Consider the following 25,525-nt stretch of genomic DNA (forward strand, 5'->3'; position numbering starts at 1 on the left):
ATTTCAGTCTTATCAGAATTCAAGAGTAGGAAATTACTAGACAACCACCTTCTCACAGATATGAGGCAATCTTCTAAGGCTTTTATATGGGCAAGATTACCAGCAGTTACCAGCATGTACAATTGAGTATCATCAGCATAATAATGAAAGGCAATCCCGTAATGCCGCAGAATATGCCCAAGGGGTGCTATATAAAGTGAGAAAAGCAAGGGGCCTAACACAGACCCCTGTGGAACCCCAAATTTAATTTCCCCAAGGCCAGAAGTAGTGTTATTATACACAACACAATAAGAACGACTGGACAAGTGTGACGTCAGCCAAGCAAGGACACTTCCAGTAATCCCAAAGTAATTTTCCAGCCTATCAAGTAAAACGCGATGATCCACAGTATCAAACGCAGCACTAAGATCCAAGAGAACTAAAACCATCGTGGTGTCCGAATCCATTGCACACAGAAAATTATTCACCACTCTGGTAAGCGCTGTCTCTGTGGAGTGATGCTTTCTGAAAGCATACTGAAGTGGCTCAAAAAGATCATTCTCAGTATGATGGTCCACAAGCTGCCATGAGACCACTTTTTCCAGAATTTTAGAGGAGATTAATTTTAGGGGAGGTGATGGTCTAGTGGTTAAGGTGTTGGGCTTGAGTCCAGAAGATCATGGGTTCAAATCCCTGCCTGACTGGAAAATCACTCAGGGCCCTTGGGCAAGGCCTTTAATCCCCTATTGCTCCCGGTGTGTAGTGAGCGCCTTGTATGGCAGCAACCTGACATCGGGGTGAATGTGAGGCATAATTGTAAATTGTAATTGTAATTGTATTGTCTGATGCAGATGGAAAAGCGTGATATAAATGAACCATTTAGAGCAAAATGACAGATTTGATATCGACCTGTAATTACTCAATACACCAGGGTCAAGACCAGATTTCTTAAGCAATGGTTTAATCACTGCAGATTTAAAACACCCAGGAACAGAACCAGAGCTTAATGAAAGATTAACAATTTCCAGGACAGTCGGCCCAAGAACGGACCACAGGTCCGTAAACAATTTTGTTGGTATAGGATCAAATAGGCAGGTCTTTTTGTAGACATCACGAGCTTCACCAGCGCGTCTAGTGAAATAGAATCAAATTCTGTAAATCTAGGTGTCACCTCATTAATAACAACCACCTCCACAGCAGGGTGCAGTGATTGAGCCAAAGCATGTTTAGATATGCTCAATCTAATGTCTTCTATTTTCTTCTCAAAGTAATCCAAGAAGTCTTGAACTGTAAATGGAGAAAGACTAACAGGTGACCAACCATGGATAAGAAATGCTACAGTATCAAACAAAAATTTTGAGATGTGCTTATTTTTATTGATCAAATCCAAATAGTAAGCCCGCTTTGTAGTCCATAATACATGCTTATACTCTGCAACTGCATCATGCCATGCAGAGTGGAACACCTCTGATTTGGAGCTACGCCACTTCCGTTCCAGGCCTCTAGCCTTCTGCCTGAGGTCCCGCAAGTAACCATTAAACCAAGGCGACTGCACTTTGGGAAGGCAATGCCTTAATAATGGAGGCGCAATCTCATCAAGTGTGTCTCTCTCTCGCTCTGTGTCTGATCAAACCTGAATAAGTTGTTATGTGTCGACGCGGGTTGAGGAGCGGACCTGCGTCAGATGGAACCCAGCGCTACAAATAACCAGAAAAGCGGTTCCAAAAACAATATATTTATTTCACCCGCTGTGCTTAAAAGGTGTAAAAACAAAAATAGCGTCCTTCTGGTGGAGTGACTGTTGGTACGCTCTCCAGCGCCCGCAAGGATCAAAGCCCGGCGCTCCTGGACCCACTACCACCGCCAAACACTCCCCAGGTGGACACGACAAACTGACTCTCTGTGAAGCAAAGAAGAGGTGAGGTAAGTCAGCAGTTACAACAATAACTTTCAAAAGACACACGCTATCAGCAACACATTCAGGTCTGTATCTTTTTAACTTTATGCAAATGAGCAGCTTCTCACAACAGGTGGAGGATCACTTATCCGCATGCCACAGCAGTGAGAAGCAAGCTGCACAATTCTCATCACAATTCAAGTATACTGTGTAACAAAACACCAAGTTACTATCAACAATTAGTCAAACACTTAATCACCTTTGATGTGTGCTGACAGCATGTGTCCTCACCCTTCCTTGCTTCACGGGCTCGATGTGTCAAACCCAGGCGCGGTCCTCAGCGTCTCACAAACGAACATCACAAGGTCGAGTTCCCGGCAGTTCTGCTTGAATCACACATGCCTTAAATGCAGAACGCCATCCAATTATCTGCTTCAGCTGAAAGTCTTTAAGGTTGCATGTGAGCACCAGTCACAGGTGCTTCACATGATGTTGATGAGGGTGAGGACTCTTCAGTCAGCACCTTCTCCACAGAAGAATCAGTTTCCATGCCACCTGAAGAGCAAAGAAAAGAAAAGAACACCAAAACATCCAGCCACACCCCCCAACACACAACATAAGTGTTGTGACTCCTCAAAATAAAAGCGCCGTTGCTGCATGTCGGTGCGCTTATCAGACGCCCTGATCGATCAGGTCTGATTAAATCAGCGGACCTGATCGGAGCAACCAGAACTTTAAAAGTTTAAAGAGTCACAGCGCTTCATTCACAGCAGCTTTTACCACAGCCAGACTCAGCAGCATCTGTACACAATGAAAATGATCCACCAAGACAAAAAAAAAAAAAGTTAAGTTCCTCTGTTTCTGACGTGCCCCAGGAGAGAACACAGCGCACTGCCACAGAGGCAGAAAATCAATCAATCAATCAATCAATCAATTTTTTTTTTATATAGCGCCAAATCACAACAAACAGTTGCCCCAAGGCGCTTTATATTGTAAGGCAAGGCCATACAATAATTATGTAAAACCACAACGGTCAAAACGACCCCCTGTGAGCAAGCACTTGGCTACAGTGGGAAGGAAAAACTCCCTTTTAACAGGAAGAAACCTCCAGCAGAACCAGGCTCAGGGAGGGGCAGTCTTCTGCTGGGACTGGTTGGGGCTGAGGGAGAGAACCAGGAAAAAGACATGCTGTGGAGGGGAGCAGAATAGCAGATATAGCCATAGCAGCAAAATAGCAGCTATGGCTACATACGTGGCAGTAATGAAACTGTAAAACCCTCATGATAGTTTTGCTACAGCTGTGAACACACAAAGTAAACTGACTCAGCTCATGCATCACACCTGAAAAACACCTTGTCAAACACACGTGAGAGTCTGGTGATTACATGGCAGAGTTTCAGCTGCCGCTCTGCTCAGTTTGTCTTCATCACTTGTGGTTAAAGCCTTTTATTGCACACTGCATTTTGTGTGACCATTTTTGGATGTGTCTTTTACACTGCACATTCAGTTTGTTTGTGTGTATGTGCTTATTTCCCAGTAGCACTGGTCAAGTCACATGTGTGAACATTCTTTTTTCACATTGCGGTGTATATATCACAGAAAAAAAATACTGTAATATATCGTGTACACTGATGCAGTTTAAACTGCCCTCAGGCCGTACTGTGTGCTACCATGTGGGGGCAGTGTTACATCACATTTTCAGGTCTTTCCAGCATCCAGTGATGATGTCGATGGTCGAATCACCCACAGTGTGGTTTCTGTCTCTTGTTTCCCAGCGGATGTCGACGGTGGTGATGCAGAGTCTGGCTTACGTGCAGTACTCCTCCTCTGTCCCTGGAGCTCAGCTTTTCATCAGTGGAGACCTGAGGCTGCAGCAGAGGACGCCGCTGTCCCACACCGGAGTCAACAACGTTTACAATGTGAGTGGGTAACAACCCGAACAGTGTCTGTGAAACTCTACATACACTGTCAGAATTGTTATTAATAATGCAGAACCAAAACTTCAAAGTTGTTTAACATGAAACTGCCAATATACAAAACTATCAAAGGTCAACAAAAAGGTTTTATTTTTTCAAATTTTTATTTAATCAAGATGTTAATGGTAATATTTGAATTTTAGATCTTCCTGAACCTCAAAAATCAGAATAGAAAAAGATTGACTCGTTTCAGTCAAAACAATATACGAGGTCTATTAGAAAAGTATCCGACCTTATTATTTTTTTCAAAAACCATATGGATTTGAATCACGTGTGATTACATCAGACATGCTTGAACCCTCGTGGGCATGCGAGAGTTTTTTCACGCCTGTCGGTTACGTCATTCGCCTGTGGGCAGTCTTTGAGTGAGGAGTCGCCCACCCTCTCGTCGATTTTTTTTTTTGTTTGTTTGTTTGTTTTTTTTTTTCATTGTTTAGGAATGGCTCAGACTGCTGCTTTGTTTGATCAAAATTTTTTCAAAACTGTAAGGCACAACTGAGTGGACACCATTCGATAAATTCAGCTGGTTTTCGGTAAACATTTTAACGGCTGATGAGAGATTTTGGTCTGTAACTGTCGCTTTAAGGACGGCCCATGGCGCCTGACGGTGATCTGTGCTTCGAGGCGGCAGCGTCTCGCCGTTTCAAGTTGAAAACTTCCACATTTCAGGCTCTGTTGACCCAGTAAGTCATCAGAGAACAGAGAACTTTCAGAAGAAGTCGGCATGAGGAGTTTATTCGGACATTCCATTGTTAACGGACATTTTGTAATGAAAGAACGTGCGTGCAGAGTCGCATGTTGGGCCTGACCCGACCGCAGGGGGTCGCGACAGGAAAAACACCTCCGTTGGAAACCTTAACGGGCAAGTTGGAACATGCCCAAGCTGTTAAACAATTTCTCAGTTACTCACTTGTTGAAAGCCATCAAAAGCCGCCTGAATTTTACAAATGGTTTTCAACACGGAGGTGTTTTTCCTGTCGCGGCGCACACAGATTCACCGAGTCGTCACGGAAACGACTCGGCGAATTTGCGCGCACGTCTTTCATTACAAAATGTCCTTAAACAGTGGAATGTCCACATAAAGTCCTCATGCCGGCCTCTTCTGAATCTTCTCTGTTCTCTCACGATGTCCTGGGTGAATTAAGCCTTAAATTAGGATGTCTTCAGGTCGAAACAGGCCGACGACGGCGCCTGGAAGCACTGCAGGACGTCCCGGTCCGTGGGAAGTCCTTACACCGACAGAAACACCCCATAATCTCTCATCAGCCGTTAAACTTTTCACTGAAAACCAGCTGAATTTCTCGAATAGTATCCACTCGGATATTCCTCACAGATCCAGAAAAAATATTGATAAAGCAACGCGCGCCGTCTGGAGCAGTGTGTGAAACAAAGGAATTCAGCCGAGAGGGCTGGACCACATCTCACTCAAGGCCTGCCCACAGGGAAATGGCGTCACCGACACGCGTGAAAAAACTCACGTATGCGCACGAGGGTTCAAGCATGATTGGTGTAATTGCATGTCAATCAAATCCAAATAGTTTTTTTTATAAAACTGCCGGTTAGTTTTATAAGATACCTCGTATATACAGTGAGGAAAATAAGTATTTGAACACCCTGCGATTTTGCAAGTTCTCCCACTTAGAAATCATGGAGGGGTCTGAAATTTTCATCTTAGGTGCATGTCCACTGTGAGAGACATAATCTAAAAAAAAAAAATCTGGAAATCACAATGTATGGTTTTTTAATAATTTATTTGTATGTTACTGTTGCAAATAAGTTTAAAACTAAAAAATATGGTACAGTATGCACCACTGGATATTATTCTGCAACAATAAAAAAGTAGCTCAGTCTTTCCCGGTCAACTGTCTTTTACAGTAAAGTCATTTTTAGGAGTCGTAGCAAAAGTGCAACCTGAAGTTGAGCAGTGCAACAAAACATCTATTTCCTATCATTTGATGTTATAAATAATGTATAAAAATGCATTAATACTGGACAGAGATGGAATTTGCTGCAGTCTTGAAAACTTCCATACAGTAGCTTTAATCGAGTGAGGCAGAGTGCTGCCATACAGGAGGTCTCCACTCGGCCGAACCGCGTGACAGAGTGGAACTGTAAACTTTTTTCATTTTGAATTGGATTACAATTCGTCATTCACACTGGGCGAAGGTCTTTTATTTTCTTATGTACTTTCAAGATCACACCCACATGCCAGACCACCTTCAGTATTTTGTCAATTTTATGTTTGTTTGATTTTGCACAAATGACAGCATCTTATAAAACATCATCACTCTATACAGATTTAAAATTATCGCAGGCAGAGCACATCCCATCTGTGACATCTGACACCACTTCATGTAAAACACCAACTTATGTAATTAACTTCATCACGTTTTCTCCTGCTCCCAGTGGCAGTAAACTCACATGGACAGATCGTGCTTTTAAAGAATGAGCCATATTGCATTTTGCGATGGTGTGAGCAGTTTATGCTAAGAAACTCCAAAGTATTGCTAGTTTGGATCAAATAATTAGCTGTGAAATCTGACTTTATCAAAAAGTTTTTCAAAATTGACCCAGGAAGAGCAGAGAAAGCCATATTGCATTTAATATTATACATTAAATTTGTGTAGATGAGGGTGGTGTAAATAGGAGTGCACTAAATCCTAATTTACACGTCAGTGAAAGTGCAGTTATTGGTGTCTCAAGCCCCGTTCTCACTTCGACGGTTATTTATCCTTGAAGAACAACCAATAGGACTGATCATTACGCCCAAACCGACAATCCAAAACCGGACCCTGGACTGTCTCCCGAGGTGTCAGCGCACATCCACCGGCGCGGCTCCACCTGAAGCCCGAGGCGTCAGCGCAGTTCCACCGGCGCGGCTTTACCGATGCCCGAGGCGTCAGCGCACATCCACCGGCGCGGCTCCACCTGAAGCCCGAGGCGCCAGCGCACATCCACCGGCGCGGCTCCACCTGAAGCCCGAGGCGTCAGCGCAGTTCCACCGGCGCAGCTTTACCGAGGCCCGAGGCGTCAGCGCACATCCACCGGCGCTACTCCACCTGAAGCCCGAGGCGTCAGCGCAGTTCCATCAGCGCGGCTTTACCGAGGCCCGAGGCGCCAGCGCAGAGTTATCTGATCATGGGTCCGAAGAAGGCACTGACGGCGGAGGAGGGAGACGATATCAAGAAGTCCCTGGACTTTTTGTCTGAGGAAATCTCTGTGGTTAAAATGCAGCAGAAATCCATTATGGAGCTGGTGGAAGAAGTGAAGGCTCTCCGGATCCAGAATGCCGAGAAAGACCGGCGTCTGGTGTACCTGGAGAACCGTGTTGCGGAGTTGGAACAGCACACAAGGATGAACGACGTTATTATTACAGGAATTCATATTAAACCTCGATCCTACGCACGGGCGGTGTCAGAAGACAGCGGAGGGGAGGCCAACGAGCAGGAGGCCAGGTCAGTGGAACAACAGGTGGCTGACTTCCTGCAATCTAAAGGTATTCAAATGGACTGTAATAACATTGAAGCGTGCCACCCCCTGCCCAGGAGAGAGGATGGAGACAAGCGAGCAGTTATAATGAGGTTTGTCAACAGAAAACATAAAATGGCATTGTTAAAACAGGGACGGAAACTCAAAGGAACAAACGTATTCATCAATGAACATCTGACCAAAAGAAACGCAGACATCGCCAGGAAAGCTCGTTTCTTAAAAAAGCAGGGAAAAATTCAACAGACATGGACATCCAACTGCAAAACATTTATCAAATTGAATGGAACACCAGAACAAGCGAAGGTTATGGTAATCAGGAACATCGAGGATCTGGACAAATATGACCAATAAGGTATGAGGACACAAACACATCACAACACCATGACACAGACCAGAGGAACCTATTCATCTACTACCTATTCATCTACATCTGGAGACAAGAAGGATATAACTCAAAGGATTGCTGATCATGGAAAAGTAGAACTGAGAACATTTAAATACACAGACCACAATGTACTGGACTTGGAGCACGATATAGACCCGGACAATAATTTCTTCTCAAATATCAATGACAGTTGTTGCTATTATACAGATGAACAGTTTAATCGGATCATTAGAACGGATAACAAATTATCAATAATCCATTTCAACAGCAGAAGTCTATATGCAAACTTTAACAACATTAAAGAATATTTAAGTCAGTTTAAAAAAATATTTAACATAATTGCTATATCAGAAACATGGATCAATGAAGATAAAGGAATGGATTTTGAACTGGATGGATATGAATTTAATTGTGTAAACAGAAAGAATAAGAGTGGAGGAGGAGTGGCTGTGTATGTGGATAAGAACATGGATTATAAAATAGTAGACAATATGACAACTGTGATTGATAACTTATTAGAATGTATAACTATTGAAATATGTGAAGAAAAAAGCAAAAATGTATTAGTCAGCTGTATATATAGAGCACCAGGATCTTGTATTGAAACATTCACTGACTGTATGGGAAAAATGTTCTCAAAAACTAATAAAAAAAAACTGTGTTCATTTGTGGTGACTTAAATATCGATCTGCTCAATCCAAATAAGCATAAAATAACAGATGAATTTATCAGTATAATGTACAGTATGAGTTTATATCCAAAAATCACCAGGCCTAGCAGAATTACATCACATAGTGCTACCTTAATTGATAATATATTCAGCAATGATATTGAGAATAACACTGTGAGTGGATTATTAATCAATGACATTAGTGATCATCTACCAGTTTTCATCGTTTATAATAGAAACCATCGGCGGAATCAGCCAGAGGAGAAAATAAAATACAGGCGAGTGCGGACAGAGGAAAACATGAACACACTAAAGAAGGATTTACAGGAGCAAAACTGGGAAAAGGTATACAGTGAAAGTGATGTTGATAGTGCATATGAAACTTTTTTACAAATATTTACATCATTATATGATAAAAATTGTCCAATTAAACAAGACTAGAGAAAACAAAAAATCCAAGCTCGACCATGGATGATGAAAGGGTTACGAAATGCATGTAATAAGAAAAATACACTGTATAGAGAATTCATAAAACTAAAGACTAAAGAGGCAGAAAATAGATATAAGAAATACAAAAATAGATTAACTAATATTATACGGGTATGTAGGAAGGAATGTTATAGTAACATATTATATAATAACAAAAACAATATTAAAGGAATATGGGATATATTAAATAGCATTATCAAAAATGGTAATAAAAAACAGAGTTACCCTCAGTATTTCATTGATAATAATGTCAAGAAGGAAAATAAGGATGAGGTAGTCAACGGTTTTAATAATTTTTTTGTAAATATTGGACCAAGCTTGGCAGAAAAAATTCCCGATTCCCAACCTGAGGATTGGGATAATGATCTCATAGAAAGAAATCCCTGTTCAATGTTCCTCACAGCAGTGGATGGAAAAGAAATTATAGACATTGTGAATAATTGTAAATATAAAACATCTACCGATTTAAATGAAATTGATATGGTGGTGGTAAAACAGGTCATTGAATGGATTGTAGAACCATTAACATACATCTGTAACTTATCATTTCAAACCGGTAAATTTCCCAATCAAATGAAAATAGCTAAGGTTGTGCCGCTGTATAAGACTGGGGATAGACACCACTTCAGAAATTATAGACCTGTTTCTTTGCTTCCACAATTTTCCAAATTATTAGAAAAGTTATTCAATAATAGATTAGACAAATTCATAAATAAACATAAATTACTTACTGATAGTCAATATGGATTCAGAGCACATAGTTCAACATCACTTGCATTAATAGAATCAGTTGAGGAGATTACAAACGCCATAGACCACAAATTACATTCAGTTGGAATATTTATAGACCTTAAAAAGGCTTTTGATACAATCAATCATGACATATTAATCAATAAACTTGAACAGTATGGGATTAGGGGGTTGGTGTTGCACTGGGTGAGAAGCTACTTAAGTAACAGAAAACAGTTTGTGAAGTTGGGGGAATATACATCATCATGCTTGGACAATGCTTGTGGCGTCCCACAGGGGTCAGTATTGGGTCCAAAACTGTTTCTAATTTATATAAATGATATTGTCAATGTTTCCAAAATATTAAAATTAGTATTATTTGCAGATGACACAAGCATTTTTTGTTCAGGGGGGGATTTGCAGGAGTTACTGAGGAGGATCAGTATAGAAATGGGAAAATTGAAAATATGGTTTGACAGAAACAAATTATCATTAAACTTAAGTAAAACAAAATACATGTTATTTGGCTATTGTAATACAGACATACAGGTTCAGTTACAAGTCGAGGGGGTAGATACTGAAAGGGTACATGAAAATAAGTTTCTGGGGGTGATAATAGATGATAAGATAAACTGGAAGACTCATATAAAACATATACAAAGTAAACTGTCAAGAAGCATTTCAGTTCTAAACAAAGCGAAACATATTCTGGACCACAACTCACTCCGCATTCTTTACTGCTCACTGGTTTTACCATATTTACAGTACTGTGCAGAGGTATGGGGTAATACTTATAAAGGTACAACACAATCACTATCAGTAATGCAGAAAAGAGCTATAAGAATTATTCATAATACTGGCTATAGAGATCATACAAATCCACTATTTTTACAATCCAAATTCTTAAAATTCACAGACTTGGTTCATTTTCAAACAGTACAAATTGTGTATAAAGCAATAAACAATTTACTTCCAGCAAATATTAAAAATATGTTTTTTAACAGATCAGGGGATTACAGTCTGAGGGGGAAATTTAATTTAAAGCATCAGTGGGCACGAACAACATTAAAAGGTTTCTGTATTTCTGTCTGTGGGGTGAGGATGTAGAACAGATTGGGAGTGGGGCTCAAGCAATGTCCAAGCATGAACCAGTTCAAAACTTTTTTGTTGTTGTCTTTACTGATCTATCTTGTAATTGTTGTTGTATCAATTGTTCGAAATAAACAGTTTTCATTCATTCATTCATTCATTCATTCAAAGAATAAATGTGTCAATTATGTGGGCTCTGCTTAAATGTGAATCGCTCAAAGCGGTGTTAGCTTACATTTAACAACAGCAACAAACATGGGGACAAAAACATGATGGCGCAGTATTGCTGCTGTCTTGAAAAGTCACACCGGGAAGCTTCTGTTTCAAGTGCTTGAACATGGCAATAGTATTGTTGTGATACGCCATTTCTAACTTGCAAAGTTTGCAGAGCACCAAATCATCCAACAGAGGGCATTAGTTTGTATGGGGTGGGGGAGGGTTAGCCACTTCATGAGCTGGATCAGACATTTGTAGTTTTTGGACTGAACTGGAGCCTGAAGATTTCCAAATAGTTTTTACTGTTTCCTGGTAAATGACTAAATAACCTTGAATATGGATCCTCACACCTGTCTGGACTGTCTGTGATTCATCTATTCAATTTTGTTTCTTTTATTTATGTAGCACTAAATCACAACAAAGTTGCCTCAAGGCACTTTACACGAGCAAGGTCTAACCTTACCAACCCCACTGAGCAAGCACACAGACAACAGTGGTAAGAAAAAACTCCCTCTGATAATGATGAGGAAGAAACCTCAAGCAGACCAGACTCAGAGGGGTGACCCACTGCTTAAGACATTCTAACAGTTTAAAGGTTTTTACAAAGTTTTTTACCAAGCTCAAGAAACACAAAAACCACAATAGCATCAAAGACAAAGTGCATTATTAAGGTGAGCACATAGTCATTGGTGCCACAGTAGTCCAGTCTAGAAGAGACAAATGTATGAATCAGGGTCTCTGCATCAGTCATAGACAGGATGGGACAAATCTTAGCTATGGTACAAAGGTGGAAAAAAGCAGTGCTGGTGGTTTCTCTGATGTGTAGGTCAAAGGACAGCGTGGAATCAAAAATCACCCCAACGGTTCCTCACTTTGTCAGTGTGATGTATGATGCACAAGCCTAGGTTAAGCATTAGCTGGTCAAACTGATGTCGATATCTTGCTGGACCAAGAACCATCATTTCAGTCTTATCAGAGTTTAAAAGTAAGAAATTGCTGGACACCCAGGTTTTCACAGAAGCAAGGTAATCCTCTAAAGTCTTTATGTGTATGAGATTACCAGCAGTTATCAGCATGTACAACTGGGCATCATCAGTATAGCAGTGAAAAATAATCCTATAATGTTGAAGTACGAGTATATGCCCAAGGGGTGTTGTATAAAGGGAGAAAAGCAAGGGGCCGAAGATGAATCTCTGTGGAACCCCATATTTCATGTCACCAAGGTTAGAGGTAGCATTATTGTACAGCACACAGTAAGTGTGACTGGTTAGGTAGGAGGTCAATCATGCAAGGACATTCCCAGCAATCCCAAAAGCACCTTGACACTTGCATGAATTTTGGTTCCACACTGCTGCGCAATTTGCCGTACCAATGCGTGCCATTAGATCAGGGGTCACCAACCCTGTTCCTGGAGGGCTCCTGCCCTGCGTGATTTCTAACTCTCCCTGATCAACTCCCAGGCAATAAACTATCAGGTGTGTTCAGCCAGTCAACAGCTGGAAGACACCGCTTATTAAGAAAAACAAAACAAAAAAACAGGTGTGACTTAAGTAGGTTGACGTGGAAAAGCATTCAGGGCAGGGACTCTCTAGGAACAGGGTTGGTGACCCCTGCATTAGATGGTATGCACCTTGACACTTGCAAAATTTTATTCCCGCACTGGCACAGAATCTTGCATGCCAATGAGTAAACTCATCGTAAACTGTGTGTAAACTATGTGCGCAATAACATGCAGTGACACACACTGTTTGCAAATAGGTTATGCAGTATTCACGCCTAGTTCACGCAAGTGGCATGAAATTCATGTGTACCAGAAATTTTGCGCATTTCAAAATTTCTTTGCGCACTTGCATGCAGCCGCACACAGTTCACAGACAGTTTACAATACGTTACAACGAGTTTACTCATTGGCTTGCTAAATTATGTGCCAGTGTGGGGATTAGATTTGTGCAAGTGTCAAGGTACCTAAAGTGATTCTCCAGCCTATTGAGTAGTATACGATGATCCACTGTATCAGTAAGATCTAACAGCACCAGAGCCATAGTGGTGTCTGAATCCCAGGAGATCATTCTCCACTTTAGTGAGAGCTGTGTCTGTGCAATGATATGTTCAAAATGCAGACTGCACAGATTATTCTCAGTAAGGTGGTCCATGAAACCACTTTTTCAAGGATTTTAGAACAAAATGATAGGTTTGATATCAACTTATAGTTTTTCAGTAGACTGGGGTCAAGGTTAGATTTCTTAAGTTATCTATAATGTGGACAATTGACCTGTCAAAAGGATGGACATCACGACCTCAACGCCACTCAGTTTTAGTGTTCTTGGGCCTCGAGGATTCTCTCTGTAAACAGGGTGACTTCATGTAAGAAGGGACAATGACTCAGACTTGTACACACCTCAGGCCAGACTTCAGGCTGCAAGCACATTACATGGCACCTCGGTCATTGTTTAAAATCCCTCACACCCAACTAGTAGCATTCATCATACACAATATAATGTTTTATGGTTCATCTAATGGTTGCACATGATGAAAGGTACCCATCACCAAACTGGATTGATGTTCAGATTTTGTGAAATGTCGCCTTTGTTCAGTCCGTTTTCTTCGCAGAGCTTGATACTGCCACTGGTCTCCTGACTGTGATTTCCTTGAACGCCTCACGCTGACATTCCTCATACTGAAACTGATTTGTCATTTTGTTGATATTTGTTTTGTTCAAGGTTTCGGTGATTGATGGGTCCAGTCCTTTTGCCTTTGCATATGACCTGAACAACATTATTCGGACCTACCAGGAGAGAAACTGTGAGTGAAAAAATACCCTGATTTTGGTTTGTTGGTTGGGATTATTACTTTTCTGTTACTTGATGATACACTTTAATCAGTTTTTACAGGTGGTTTAGAAAAATGGCTGGAAAATCATGGTGTTTCTTTGGGCTCTACATCATTCCTCAAAACTCGATACAATACATATCATTGGACTTTTGATACTCTATATTTATCCGTGCATTTATATGCTTAATACTGCTCATGTAAATTTTATTTAAATGCCTTCATAAATTATAGTGTGTGGTGTTGGTGTGTAATGTAGCTTTTTAATACTTATGTTTTACAGCTTTGTGTGTGTTGTATTACAACCCCTGGCAAAAATTATGGAATCACCGGCCTTGGAGGATGTTCATTCAGTTGTTTCATTTTGTTGAAAAAAAGCAGATCACAGACATGACACAAAACTAAAGTCATTTCAAATGGCAACTTTCTGGCTTTAAGAAACACTATAAGAAATCAGGAAAAAAAAATTGTGGCAGTCAGTAACGGTTACTTTTTTAGACCAAGCAGAGGGAAAAAATATGGAATCACTCAATTCTGAGGAAAAAAATATGGAATCACCCTGTAATTTTTCATCCCCAAAACTAACACCTGCATCAAATCAGATCTGCTCGTTAGTCTGCATCTAAAAAGGAGTGATCACACCTTGGAGAGCTGTTGCACCAAGTGGACTGACATGAATCATGGCTCCAACATGAGCGATATCAATTGAAACAAAGGAGAGGATTATCAAACTCTTAAAAGAGGGTAAATCATCACGCAGTGTTGCAAAAGATGTTGGTTGTTCACAGTCAGCTGTGTCTAAACTCTGGACCAAATACAAACAACGTGGGAAGGTTGTTAAAGGCAAACATACTGGTAGACCAAGGAAGACATCAAAGCGTCAAGACAGAAAACTTAAAGCAATATGTCTCAAAAATCGAAAATGCACAACAAAACAAATGAGGAACGAACGGGAGGAAACTGAAGTCAACGTCTGTGACTGAACTGTAAGAAACCGCCTAAAGGAAATGGGATTTACATACAGAAAAGCTAAACAAAAGCCATCATTAATACCTAAACAGAAAAAAACAAGGTTACAATGGGCTAAGGAAAAGCAATCGTGGACTGTGGATGACTGGATGAAAGTCATATTCAGTGATGAATCTCGAATCTGCATTGGGCAAGGTGATGATGCTGGAACTTTTGTTTGGTGCCGTTCCAATGAGATTTATAAAGATGACCGCCTGAAGAGAACATGTAAATTTCCACAGTCATTGATGATATGGGGCTGCATGTCAGGTAAAGGCACTGGGGAGATGGCTGTCATTACATCATCAATAAATGCACAAGTTTATGTTGATATTTTGGACAATTGAAAGGATGTTTGGGGATGATGATATCATTTTTCAAGATGATAATGCATCTTGCCATAGAGCAAAAACTGCAAAAACATTCCTTGCAAAAAGACACATAGGGTCAATGTCATGGCATAGGGTCAATGTCAATGAGCAGATCTCATTTGATGCAGGTGTTAATTTGGGGGATGAAAATTTACAGGGTGATTCCATAATTTTTTCCTCAGAATTGAGTGATTCCATATTTTTTTCCTCTGCTTGGTCTAAAAAAGTAACTGTTACTGACTGCCACAATCTTTTTTTCTTGATTTCTTATAGTGTTTCTTAAAGCCAGAAAGTTGCCATTTGAAATGACTTTAGTTTTGTGTCATGTCTGTGATCTGCTTTTTTTCTACAAAATTAAACAACTGAATGAACATCCTCTGAGGCCGGTGATTCCATAATTTTTGCCAGGGGTTGTATAAATGAGCAGTCCTGTCACACGTTAATGTTTTGTAGAGATCAGTGATTTCTGAAGAGAGCTGGCTAGAGCTGGCTGGGTCAGCTGCTTTCGAAGTCGAATGCTCTGAGAAGAGCACAGACAGACAAAAGTCGCTGAAGTGAAAGCCCTTGAGGCTGAGATTAGTGCAAAAGGAGAGGAGCTGAGATATATGGTTGTATAGCGCCTTTTGAGAATTTAACTTTTTTCCGGTTGGTCAGTGTTGCTTATCGTATATGTTGTGTATTATCACTTAATCTTGTTTTCTGCTTTTGTTGTACTTTGACATGTTTGAAACCAATCCAAAATGACATGGTTTTGAGAATCAAATGTGATCGTCCTTTTTTTGGGGGGGGGTCTTGAGGTTGGTCTAAAATTTTTCTCATTATGGTGTAAAAAGGTCTAAAATTTAACTTGATTCCTGCAAGAACCCTGACATTAATATTTGATGGACATAACATTTGCTCTCTTCTTTAAAAATATCACACTGTACCTGTGTAGAGTTTTTTCTGTCATGTTGACAGTTTTTTTTTTCAACATTTTTGAGTGGAATTGCATACTTATATATATATATATAACCCCTATGTTGTGTGGGCCGCTGAAGAGGAGGTACTGCTGGCCCACCACCACCAGAGGGCGCCCTGTCTGGAGTGCGGGCTCCAGGCACCAGAGGGCGCTGCCGCCTCACAGGAGCAGCCAGGGTGACAGCTGTCACCCATCACCTGAGACGAGACAGCTGATATCCATCAACAGGGAGGTATATCAGCAGGACGGCATCTCTACCTCATTGCCGAGATATCGCTCTACCAAGGAGGTAACGAACTCAGCCAGTTACTCTATTCTAAGAGTTAATACTTTTTGCTTGTGCTTAAGGTCAGCTGAAGACAGTGTTGGACGTGACTAGATAAGTACTTACCTTCCAATCCTTCAGTGTTGTTTTTGAGAAGAGGTAGAGGTGGTGTTTCCACCCTGTGTGTTGCTGGGTGCAGCCGCACCCACACCTGACTGTTTCTGTTCCTTGCCAGCAGTACCGGATCCGACGAGCGGAGGCAATGGCCACCTGGGGTTCGGGACTTGGCGGCTCCAGTATCCCCGGGGTTCGGTGGCAGTGGTTCCGGTTCGACTCGGACAGACGTCTCCTATCGTCGAGCCTGCCCACACGACACCTTTGGAATTCGGTTACTGCTGTATTTGTAATCTGTTGTGTTTGTTGTGTGAGTTCACAACAGTAAAACTTTGTGATTTGACTTTCTCCATTGTCCGTTCATTTGCGCCCCCTGTTGTGGGTCCGTGTTCCTACACTTTCCCAACAGGATATCTCGGCCAACGTCATGGATCCCGAGGGGCGTCAACCGGCTGTTGAACGGCCAATGGAAGAACAGGACGCGCAGGCGTCCGCAGGAGGGGTAATCGGTGAGTTGCAGCGGATCCTCACCGCTTTCACGACTCGGTTATATTTAATGACCGAGCAGAATGTCCTCCTGAACCGCAGGGTGGAGGCTCTCGCCGCGCAGGTGGAAGTACGCCCTCCGGGCGCCGCTGCGGCTCTCCCTCCCGTAGACCCTGTGCGTAACATTGACGTTCCACTGGTCGTTCAACGACCCCTCCCACCTTCCCCGGAAGCATACATAAGCCCCCCAGAGCCGTACGGAGGCTGTGTGGAGACGTGCGCGGATTTCCTTATGCAGTGTTCGCTCGTCTTCGCACAGCGTCCAGTTATGTACGCGACTGATGCTAGCAAGGTAGCTTATGTAATAAACCTGCTTCGCAGCGAGGCACGCGCTTGGGCTACAGCGCTCTGGGAGCAAAAGTCACGGCTCCTTCAGACATATGATGGGTTTGTGAGGGAGTTCAGAACCATGTTCGATCACCCCAATAGAGGAGAAACCGCTTCAACTGTGCTACTGTCGATGAGACAGGGGCGTCGGAGCGCAGCTGCCTATGCAGTCGACTTCCGCATCGCGGCTGCGAGGTCCGGCTGGAATAGCGCTGCCCTCCGCGCCGCCTTTGTAAACGGACTGTCATTGGTTCTTAAGGAGCACCTGGTGGCTAAGGACGAACCGCGGGATTTAGATGGGCTCATCGATCTTGTCATACGGTTAGACAACCGGTTAGAAGAACGTCGGCGGGAACGAGACGAAGGGCGTGGCCGGGCACGCGCCGTCCCTCTCCCTTCCGGTTCCGACCGCGCTCCGCCTTCCCCACGCTCCACGGCCCCTGCGCTCCGTGGGGCCACAGCTCCCCCTACTAACGAAGCTATGGACACGAGTAGGGCAACATTTAGGGCACCAGACGCACAGAGGAGACGGGCCCACGGAGCCTGTTTTGTTTGTGGTGCGATAGAGCACCATATGAGGGACTGCCCCGAGCGGTTCAACTCCAACGCCCCGCCCCTAGAGACTGGGCTAGGGGTGGGCCGAGACATTCACGTGGGACATAATGCTTCAATCTTAAATATGATCAATCTATCTTTGTTAGTTGGTTATGTACCACAGGCCTTTAAGGTGGCAGTAATTAAACCATTACTTAAAAAGCCATCACTTGACCCAGCTATCTTAGCTAATTATAGGCCAATCTCCAACCTTCCTTTTCTCTCAAAGATTCTTGAGAGGGTAGTTGTAAAACAGCTAACTGATCACCTGCAGAGGAATGGTCTATTTGAAGAGTTTCAGTCAGGTTTTAGAATTCATCATAGTACAGAAACAGCATTAGTGAAGGTTACAAATGATCTTCTTATGGCTTCGGACAGTGGACTTATCTCTGTGCTTGTTCTGTTGGACCTCAGTGCTGCTTTTGATACTGTTGACCATAAAATTTTATTACAGAGATTAGAGCATGTCATAGGTATTAAAGGCATTGCGCTGCGGTGGTTTGAATCATATTTGTCTAATAGATTACAATTTGTTCATGTAAATGGGGAATCTTCTTCACAGACTAAAGTTAATTATGGAGTTCCACAAGGTTCTGTGCTAGGACCAATTTTATTCACTTTATACATGCTTCCCTTGGGCAGTATTATTAGACGGTATTGCTTAAATTTTCATTGTTACGCAGATGATACCCAGCTTTATCTATCCATGAAGCCAGAGGATACGCACCAATTAGCTAAACTGCAGGATTGTCTTACAGACATAAAGACATGGATGACCTCTAATTTCCTGCTTTTAAACTCAGATAAAACTGAAGTTATTGTACTTGGCCCCACAAATCTTAGAAGCATGGTGTCTAACCAGATCGTTACTCTGGATGGCATTTCCCTGATCTCTAGTAATACTGTGAGAAATCTTGGAGTTATTTTTGATCAGGATATGTCATTCAAAGCGCATATTAAACAAATATGTAGGACTGCCTTTTTGCATTTACGCAATATCTCTAAAATCAGAAAGGTCTTGTCTCAGAGTGATGCTGAAAAACTAATTCATGCATTTATTTCCTCTAGGCTGGACTATTGTAATTCATTATTATCAGGTTGTCCTAAAAGTTCCCTAAAAAGCCTTCAGTTGGTTCAGAATGCTGCAGCTAGAGTACTGACGGGGACTAGCAGGAGAGAGCATATCTCACCCGTGTTGGCCTCCCTTCATTGGCTTCCTGTTAATGCTAGAATAGAATTTAAAATTCTTCTTCTTACTTATAAGGTTTTGAATAATCAGGTCCCATCTTATCTTAGGGACCTCATAGTACCATATTACCCCATTAGAGCGCTTCGCTCTCAGACTGCGGGCTTACTTGTAGTTCCTAGGGTTTGTAAGAGTAGAATGGGAGGCAGAGCCTTCAGCTTTCAGGCTCCTCTCCTGTGGAACCAGCTCCCAATTCAGATCAGGGAGACAGATACCCTCTCTACTTTTAAGATTAGGCTTAAAACTTTCCTTTTCGCTAAGGCTTATAGTTAGGGCTGGATCGGGTGACCCTGGACCATCCCTTGGTTATGTTGCTTTAGACGTAGACTGTGTTTCATAATTATTGTATGGCCTTGCCTTGCAATGTGGAGCGCCTTGGGGCAACTGTTTGTTGTGATTTGGCGCTATACAAGAAAAAAGTTGATTGATTGATTGATTGACACACCCACATTGCCACACGACTCCCAGTCACGATCCTTTATGAGGACTCAACCCTGAAGGCCCCAGCACTGGTGGACACGGGCTCTGAGGGGAATCTGTTGGACAGCAGATGGGCCAGGGAGATAGGGCTCCCTCTGGTGGCGCTTACCTCGCCTGTACAGGTTCGGGCACTAGATGGCTCCCTACTCCCTCCGATCACGCATAAGACACCACCTGTAACTCTGGTGGTGTCAGGAAATCACCGGGAGGTGATCGAGTTTTTTGTGACTCAGGCCACCTCCCGTGTGGTTTTAGGATTTCCCTGGATGTTGAAGCACAATCCCCGGATTGATTGGCCGTCCGGGGTAGTGGTTCAGTGGAGCGAGACCTGCCATCGGGTGTGTCTAGGTTCCTCGGTTCCTCCCGGCTCCCGAGCTAAGGAGGAGGTCAGAGTCCCGCCCAATCTGGGGACGGTGCCGGTGGAGTACCACGACCTTGTCGACGTGTTCAGCAAGGATCTGGCTCTCACTCTTCCCCCCCACCGTCCGTATGATTGTGCCATTGATTTGGTTCCGGGCAGTGAGTTCCCGTCCAGTAGGCTGTACAACCTCTCACGGCCTGAGCGCGAATCAATGGAGACCTACATCCGGGACTCGTTAGCTGCCGGGTTGATCCGGAATTCCACCTCCCCGATGGGCGCAGGTTTCTTTTTTGTGGGCAAAAAAGATGGCGGACTTCGTCCATGCATTGATTATAGGGGGTTGAACGAGATCACGGTTCGCAACCGATACCCGTTGCCCCTGTTGGATTCAGTGTTCACACCCCTGCATGGAGCCCAGATTTTCACCAAGCTCGATCTTAGAAATGCGTACCACCTGGTTCGGATCCGGAAGGGAGACGAGTGGAAGACTGCATTTAACACCCCCTTAGGTCACTTTGAGTACCTGGTCATGCCGTTCGGTCTCACAAACGCTCCCGCGACTTTCCAAGCGTTGGTTAACGATGTCTTGCGGGATTTCCTGCACCGGTTCGTCTTCGTATACCTAGACGATATACTCATCTTTTCTCCGGACCCTGAGACTCATGTCCAGCATGTACGTCAGGTCCTGCAGCGGTTGTTGGAGAACCGGCTGTTTGTGAAGGGCGAGAAGTGTGAGTTCCACCGCACGTCTTTGTCCTTCTTGGGGTTCATCATCTCCTCCAACTCCGTCGCTCCTGATCCAGCCAAGGTTGCGGCGGTGAGAGACTGGCCCCAACCCACAAGCCGTAGGAAGTTGCAACAGTTCCTAGGCTTTGCTAATTTCTACAGGAGGTTCATTAAGGGCTACAGTCAGGTAGTTAGCCCCCTGACAGCCCTGACCTCACCAAAAGTCCCCTTCACCTGGTCGGATCGTTGCAAAGCCGCGTTCAAGGAGTTGAAACGGCGCTTCTCGTCTGCACCTGTTCTGGTGCAGCCCGATCCTAGTCGCCAGTTAGTGGTTGAAGTGGACGCCTCGGACTCAGGGATAGGAGCCGTGCTGTCCCAGAGCGGGAAGACCGATAAGGTCCTTCACCCGTGTGCCTATTTTTCCCGCAGGTTGACCCCAGCCGAACGGAACTATGACGTCGGCAATCGAGAGCTCCTTGCGGTGAAAGAGGCCCTTGAGGAGTGGAGACATCTGTTGGAGGGAACGTCCGTGCCATTCACGGTTTTCACTGACCACCGGAACCTGGAGTATATCAGGACCGCCAAGCGGCTGAATCCCAGGCAAGCCCGCTGGTCACTGTTCTTCGGCCGTTTTGACTTCCGGATCACCTACCGTCCCGGGACCAAAAACCAGAGATCGGATGCCTTGTCCCGGGTACATGAAGATGAGGTCAAAACGGAGTCGTCGGATCCCCCGGATCCCATCATCCCGGAGTCCGCTATAGTGGCCGCCCTCACCTGGGACGTGGAGAAGACCGTCCAGGAGGCCCTGACACGAGACCCAGACCCCGGAACCGGACCGAAGAACAAACTCTACGTCCCACCAGAAGCCAGGGCTGCAGTTCTGGACTTCTGTCACGGTTCTAAGCTCTCCTGTCATCCTGGGGTGCGAAGAACCATGGCAGTCGTCCGGCAGCGCTTCTGGTGGGCGTCCCTGGAGGCCGACGTCCGGGGTTACATCCAGGCCTGTACCACCTGCGCCAGGGGCAAGGCCGACCACCGCAAGACATCGGGATTGCTACAGCCGCTGCCCGTGCCTCATCGCCCCTGGTCTCACATCGGCCTGGATTTTGTCACGGGCCTCCCGCCGTCCCAGGGAAACACCGTCGTCCTCACGATAGTGGACCGATTCTCCAAGGTGGCCCACTTCGTGGCCCTCCCGAAGCTACCAACGGCCCAGGAGACAGCGGACCTCCTGGTCCACCACATCGTCCGTCTGCATGGGATACCATCAGACATCGTCTCCGATCGCGGTCCCCAGTTCTCCTCGCACGTCTGGAGGAGCTTCTGCCGGGAACTGGGGGCCACGGTCAGTCTCTCGTCCAGGTATCACCCCCAGACCAACGGGCAAGCAGAACGGGCCAACCAAGAGATGGAGCAGACCCTACGTTGTGTGACAGCCGCGCACCCGACGGCCTGGAGTACCCACCTGGCCTGGATCGAGTACGCCCACAACAGTCAAGTATCATCAGCCACCGGCCTCTCCCCTTTTGAGGTGTGTTTGGGGTATCAGCCCCCGTTATTCCCGGTGGTCGAGGGAGAGGTCGGTGTGCCCTCGGTCCAGGCCCACCTACGGAAGTGCCGTCGGGTGTGGCGTGCCGCCCGTTCTGCTTTGCTAAAGGCAGGACGAGGGCAAAAGCCCATGCAGACCGTCGGCGGACCCCGGCCCCTGCGTATCGGCCAGGGCAGGAGGTGTGGTTATCCACAAAGGACATTCCCCTCAAAGTGGACTCCCCCAAGCTACAGGACCGTTATATCGGCCCATTCAAGATCCTTAAGGTCATCAGTCCAGCCGCAGTGAGGCTTCAGCTTCCGGCCTCACTGCGGATTCATCCAGTGTTCCATGTATCCCGTGTCAAACCGCATCACACCTCACCCCTCTGCACTCCGGGTCCGGCACCACCTCCTGCCCGGATCATCGACGGCGAGCCGGCTTGGACTGTACGCCGGCTCCTGGACGTCCGACGGATGGGCCGGGGTTTGCAGTATCTGGTGGACTGGGAAGGGTACGGTCCCGAAGAGCGCTCCTGGGTGAAGAGGAGCTTCATCCTGGACCCGGCCCTCCTGGCCGACTTCTACCGTCGCCATCCGGACAAGCCTGGTCGTGCGCCAGGAGGCGCCCGTTGAGGGGGGGGTCCTGTTGTGTGGGCCGCTGAAGAGGAGGTACTGCTGGCCCACCACCACCAGAGGGCGCCCTGTCTGGAGTGCGGGCTCCAGGCACCAGAGGGCGCTGCCGCCTCACAGGAGCAGCCAGGGTGACAGCTGTCACCCATCACCTGAGACGAGACAGCTGATATCCATCAACAGGGAGGTATATCAGCAGGACGGCATCTCTACCTCATTGCCGAGATATCGCTCTACCAAGGAGGTAACGAACTCAGCCAGTTACTCTATTCTAAGAGTTAATACTTTTTGCTTGTGCTTAAGGTCAGCTGAAGACAGTGTTGGATGTGACTAGATAAGTACTCACCTTCCAATCCTTCAGTGTTGTTTTTGAGAAGAGGTAGAGGTGGTGTTTCCACCCTGTGTGTTGCTGGGTGCAGCCGCACCCACACCTGACTGTTTCTGTTCCTTGCCAGCAGTACCGTATCCGACGAGCGGAGGCAGTGGCCACCTGGGGTTCGGGACTTGGCGGCTCCAGTATCCCCGGGGTTCGGTGGCAGAGGAAATCGGGTGGTTCCGGTTCGACTCGGACAGACGTCTCCTATCGTCGAGCCTGCCCACACGACACCTTTGGAATTCGGTTACTGCTGTATTTGTAATCTGTTGTTTGTTGTGTGAGTTCACAACAGTAAAACTTTGTGATTTGACTTTCTCCATTGTCCGTTCATTTGCGCCCCCTGTTGTGGGTCCGTGTTCCTACACTTTCCCAACACCCTAATTGTCTTGTTTGAACAAGAGCTAAATCTGGACTGATTTGATTGTCAAATAAGAATCAAATTTATTGCCAAGTAAATGCTCACATACAAGTAACTTGATCTGGTGTCATTGGTGCATAAACAACAATAATAAAAAGAAAATGAAAAAAATTATTCTGGAAGAAGTAAAGGAGTAAATCTGCTCTTAAAGATGAATCCTGGATGAAAAACTTTCTGAATCAGTTTTTCACACTTTACTGTTTCACTGAGGCTGTGTGGTGAAGGTGATCATTTATTAAAATTGTTTCACTGCTTTTTTACAGCTGTAGCATCTGCTAACACTTTTTCCTCCTCTCTCTTTCTCTGTCTGTGTGTGTGTGTGTGAGGGAACGAGTCTCTTCACTCTCACACTGTATTTGAGCAAACTTTGGAAACATGAAGGATTTCAACTGTAAAATAAAGCCTATAAATGAATTTCTGGAGCTATGCAAGCAGAAGAAGCTCTTTTTGTTTGAAGACTTTGACAGAGTTTTTTTTTTTCACTGCTGCAGCACTGCTCTTGCTGTGTGCAACCTCCTAAGTGAGCAAAGATAAAGTGTTGCATTAAAAGCAGGGCAGGAGACGGCAGGTGGCAGACTGCCCTGGGAGGCCGCGACACACCGCTGTACGACACCACAACCAGCCCTGCAAACCCACCACCGTCTAGTGACCCCGATTCTAAGTTAGTGAAGGTGTTTACTAAATGTGTAGAAAGCAAGTGTGTGCATTAAAATTGTAGGGCAGGAGTGGCGGATGGAGATCACAGTGGAAGGCTGCAGCACACAGCTGCGCCACAGACTGCCCTGCAAACCCATCCCCAGCACCTGACCGCAAAACTCTGTAATGTGCTACTTACAGCCCAATATGAACCTGGTAAAGCGCATTAAAAGGGTGTCACATGTGAGGCCCAACCCCAAGCAGCAGGCGGAAGGAGAGGCACGCCGCAGGGAGCGGGCCACATACACCGGCCCCACCGGCCCCCCAGCCCAACACCAGATCCGGTGGAGGCGGGAGGAGGCAAGCAGCCCTGGAGGAGCACCGGAGGCCCAGGGAGGAACAAACCAACAGGGGGGACAGGGGGCCGGGGAGCTGCAGATGGACGGGCCACCCCGCCCGGAGGTCCCCGAACCATGGAAGTCGCGAGATGGAACCCTGGAGTGGCAGGGACAGCCGAGGAGCCAAAGGGAGACAGGCAGGCCCCACAAACCCTGAGGGAGAGCCCCCCCCCCCGCCCAGGTACCGGACCCCAACCCACCATCAGCAGAGCAGACAGACCCAACTCAAAAGGAACGATGGCGGACCAATTCCCCCCCCCCCCCATTTGTGTTTACAGTGTGTGCAAACCTCTGTCCATCCCTTCTCCTTCACCTCTGTTAACCGCATTTGTCTGTTTCTTTTTTTGCAGAGTAATGGGATTGTGGACTCATTAAAGGCCTTCTTTGTCAGTCTGAATATACCAAATAGCTGTGGAATTAACTTCATTAGACCGTGATATTTTTACCTTACCATGGTCCCAAAATATTGGACAGTCAGGGCCCGGTTTCATAAGCAGTCTAGTCTTTTAGTGTACTAAACTAACACAGTCGACTAAGGTTAGTCGGACAACATTATCCGTCTCATCTCCATTTCACATCAACGGTTAAACTTGTAGATTAGCCATTTTGCATTTTTATGGTACGATTTTCATGGTCATAGCGACCTCGTGAGTGCTGTCACCAAGAAACACCTCCAATGCGCTGCAGTTTTATTTACATTTGGGTTGGTCCATCTGCTACAAACACAGCTGAGTCTGCTGCAGCAGAGGAGAAGCACTCCGGACCTCAGTGTCTGTAAACATCTCCAATG

The 25,525-nt window shown here is 45.0% G+C and overlaps 1 protein-coding gene across 1 annotated transcript in view; it reads left to right on the forward strand.

The window, feature by feature from the left end:
- The window catches only part of tmem231 (transmembrane protein 231), a 48,072-nt gene that overhangs the window by 9,090 nt on the left and 13,457 nt on the right, over positions 1 to 25,525 (forward strand). Inside the window, exons 4-5 of the mRNA XM_034175704.1 lie at positions 3,652 to 3,795; positions 13,640 to 13,721. Of these exons, the coding sequence (XP_034031595.1) occupies positions 3,652 to 3,795; positions 13,640 to 13,721 (226 nt within the window). The remainder of the gene's footprint in view (positions 1 to 3,651; positions 3,796 to 13,639; positions 13,722 to 25,525) is intronic.

This window comes from Thalassophryne amazonica, chromosome 8 (genome assembly GCF_902500255.1).
Source record: "Thalassophryne amazonica chromosome 8, fThaAma1.1, whole genome shotgun sequence".
In the NCBI taxonomy this organism is placed as follows: domain Eukaryota; kingdom Metazoa; phylum Chordata; class Actinopteri; order Batrachoidiformes; family Batrachoididae; genus Thalassophryne; species Thalassophryne amazonica.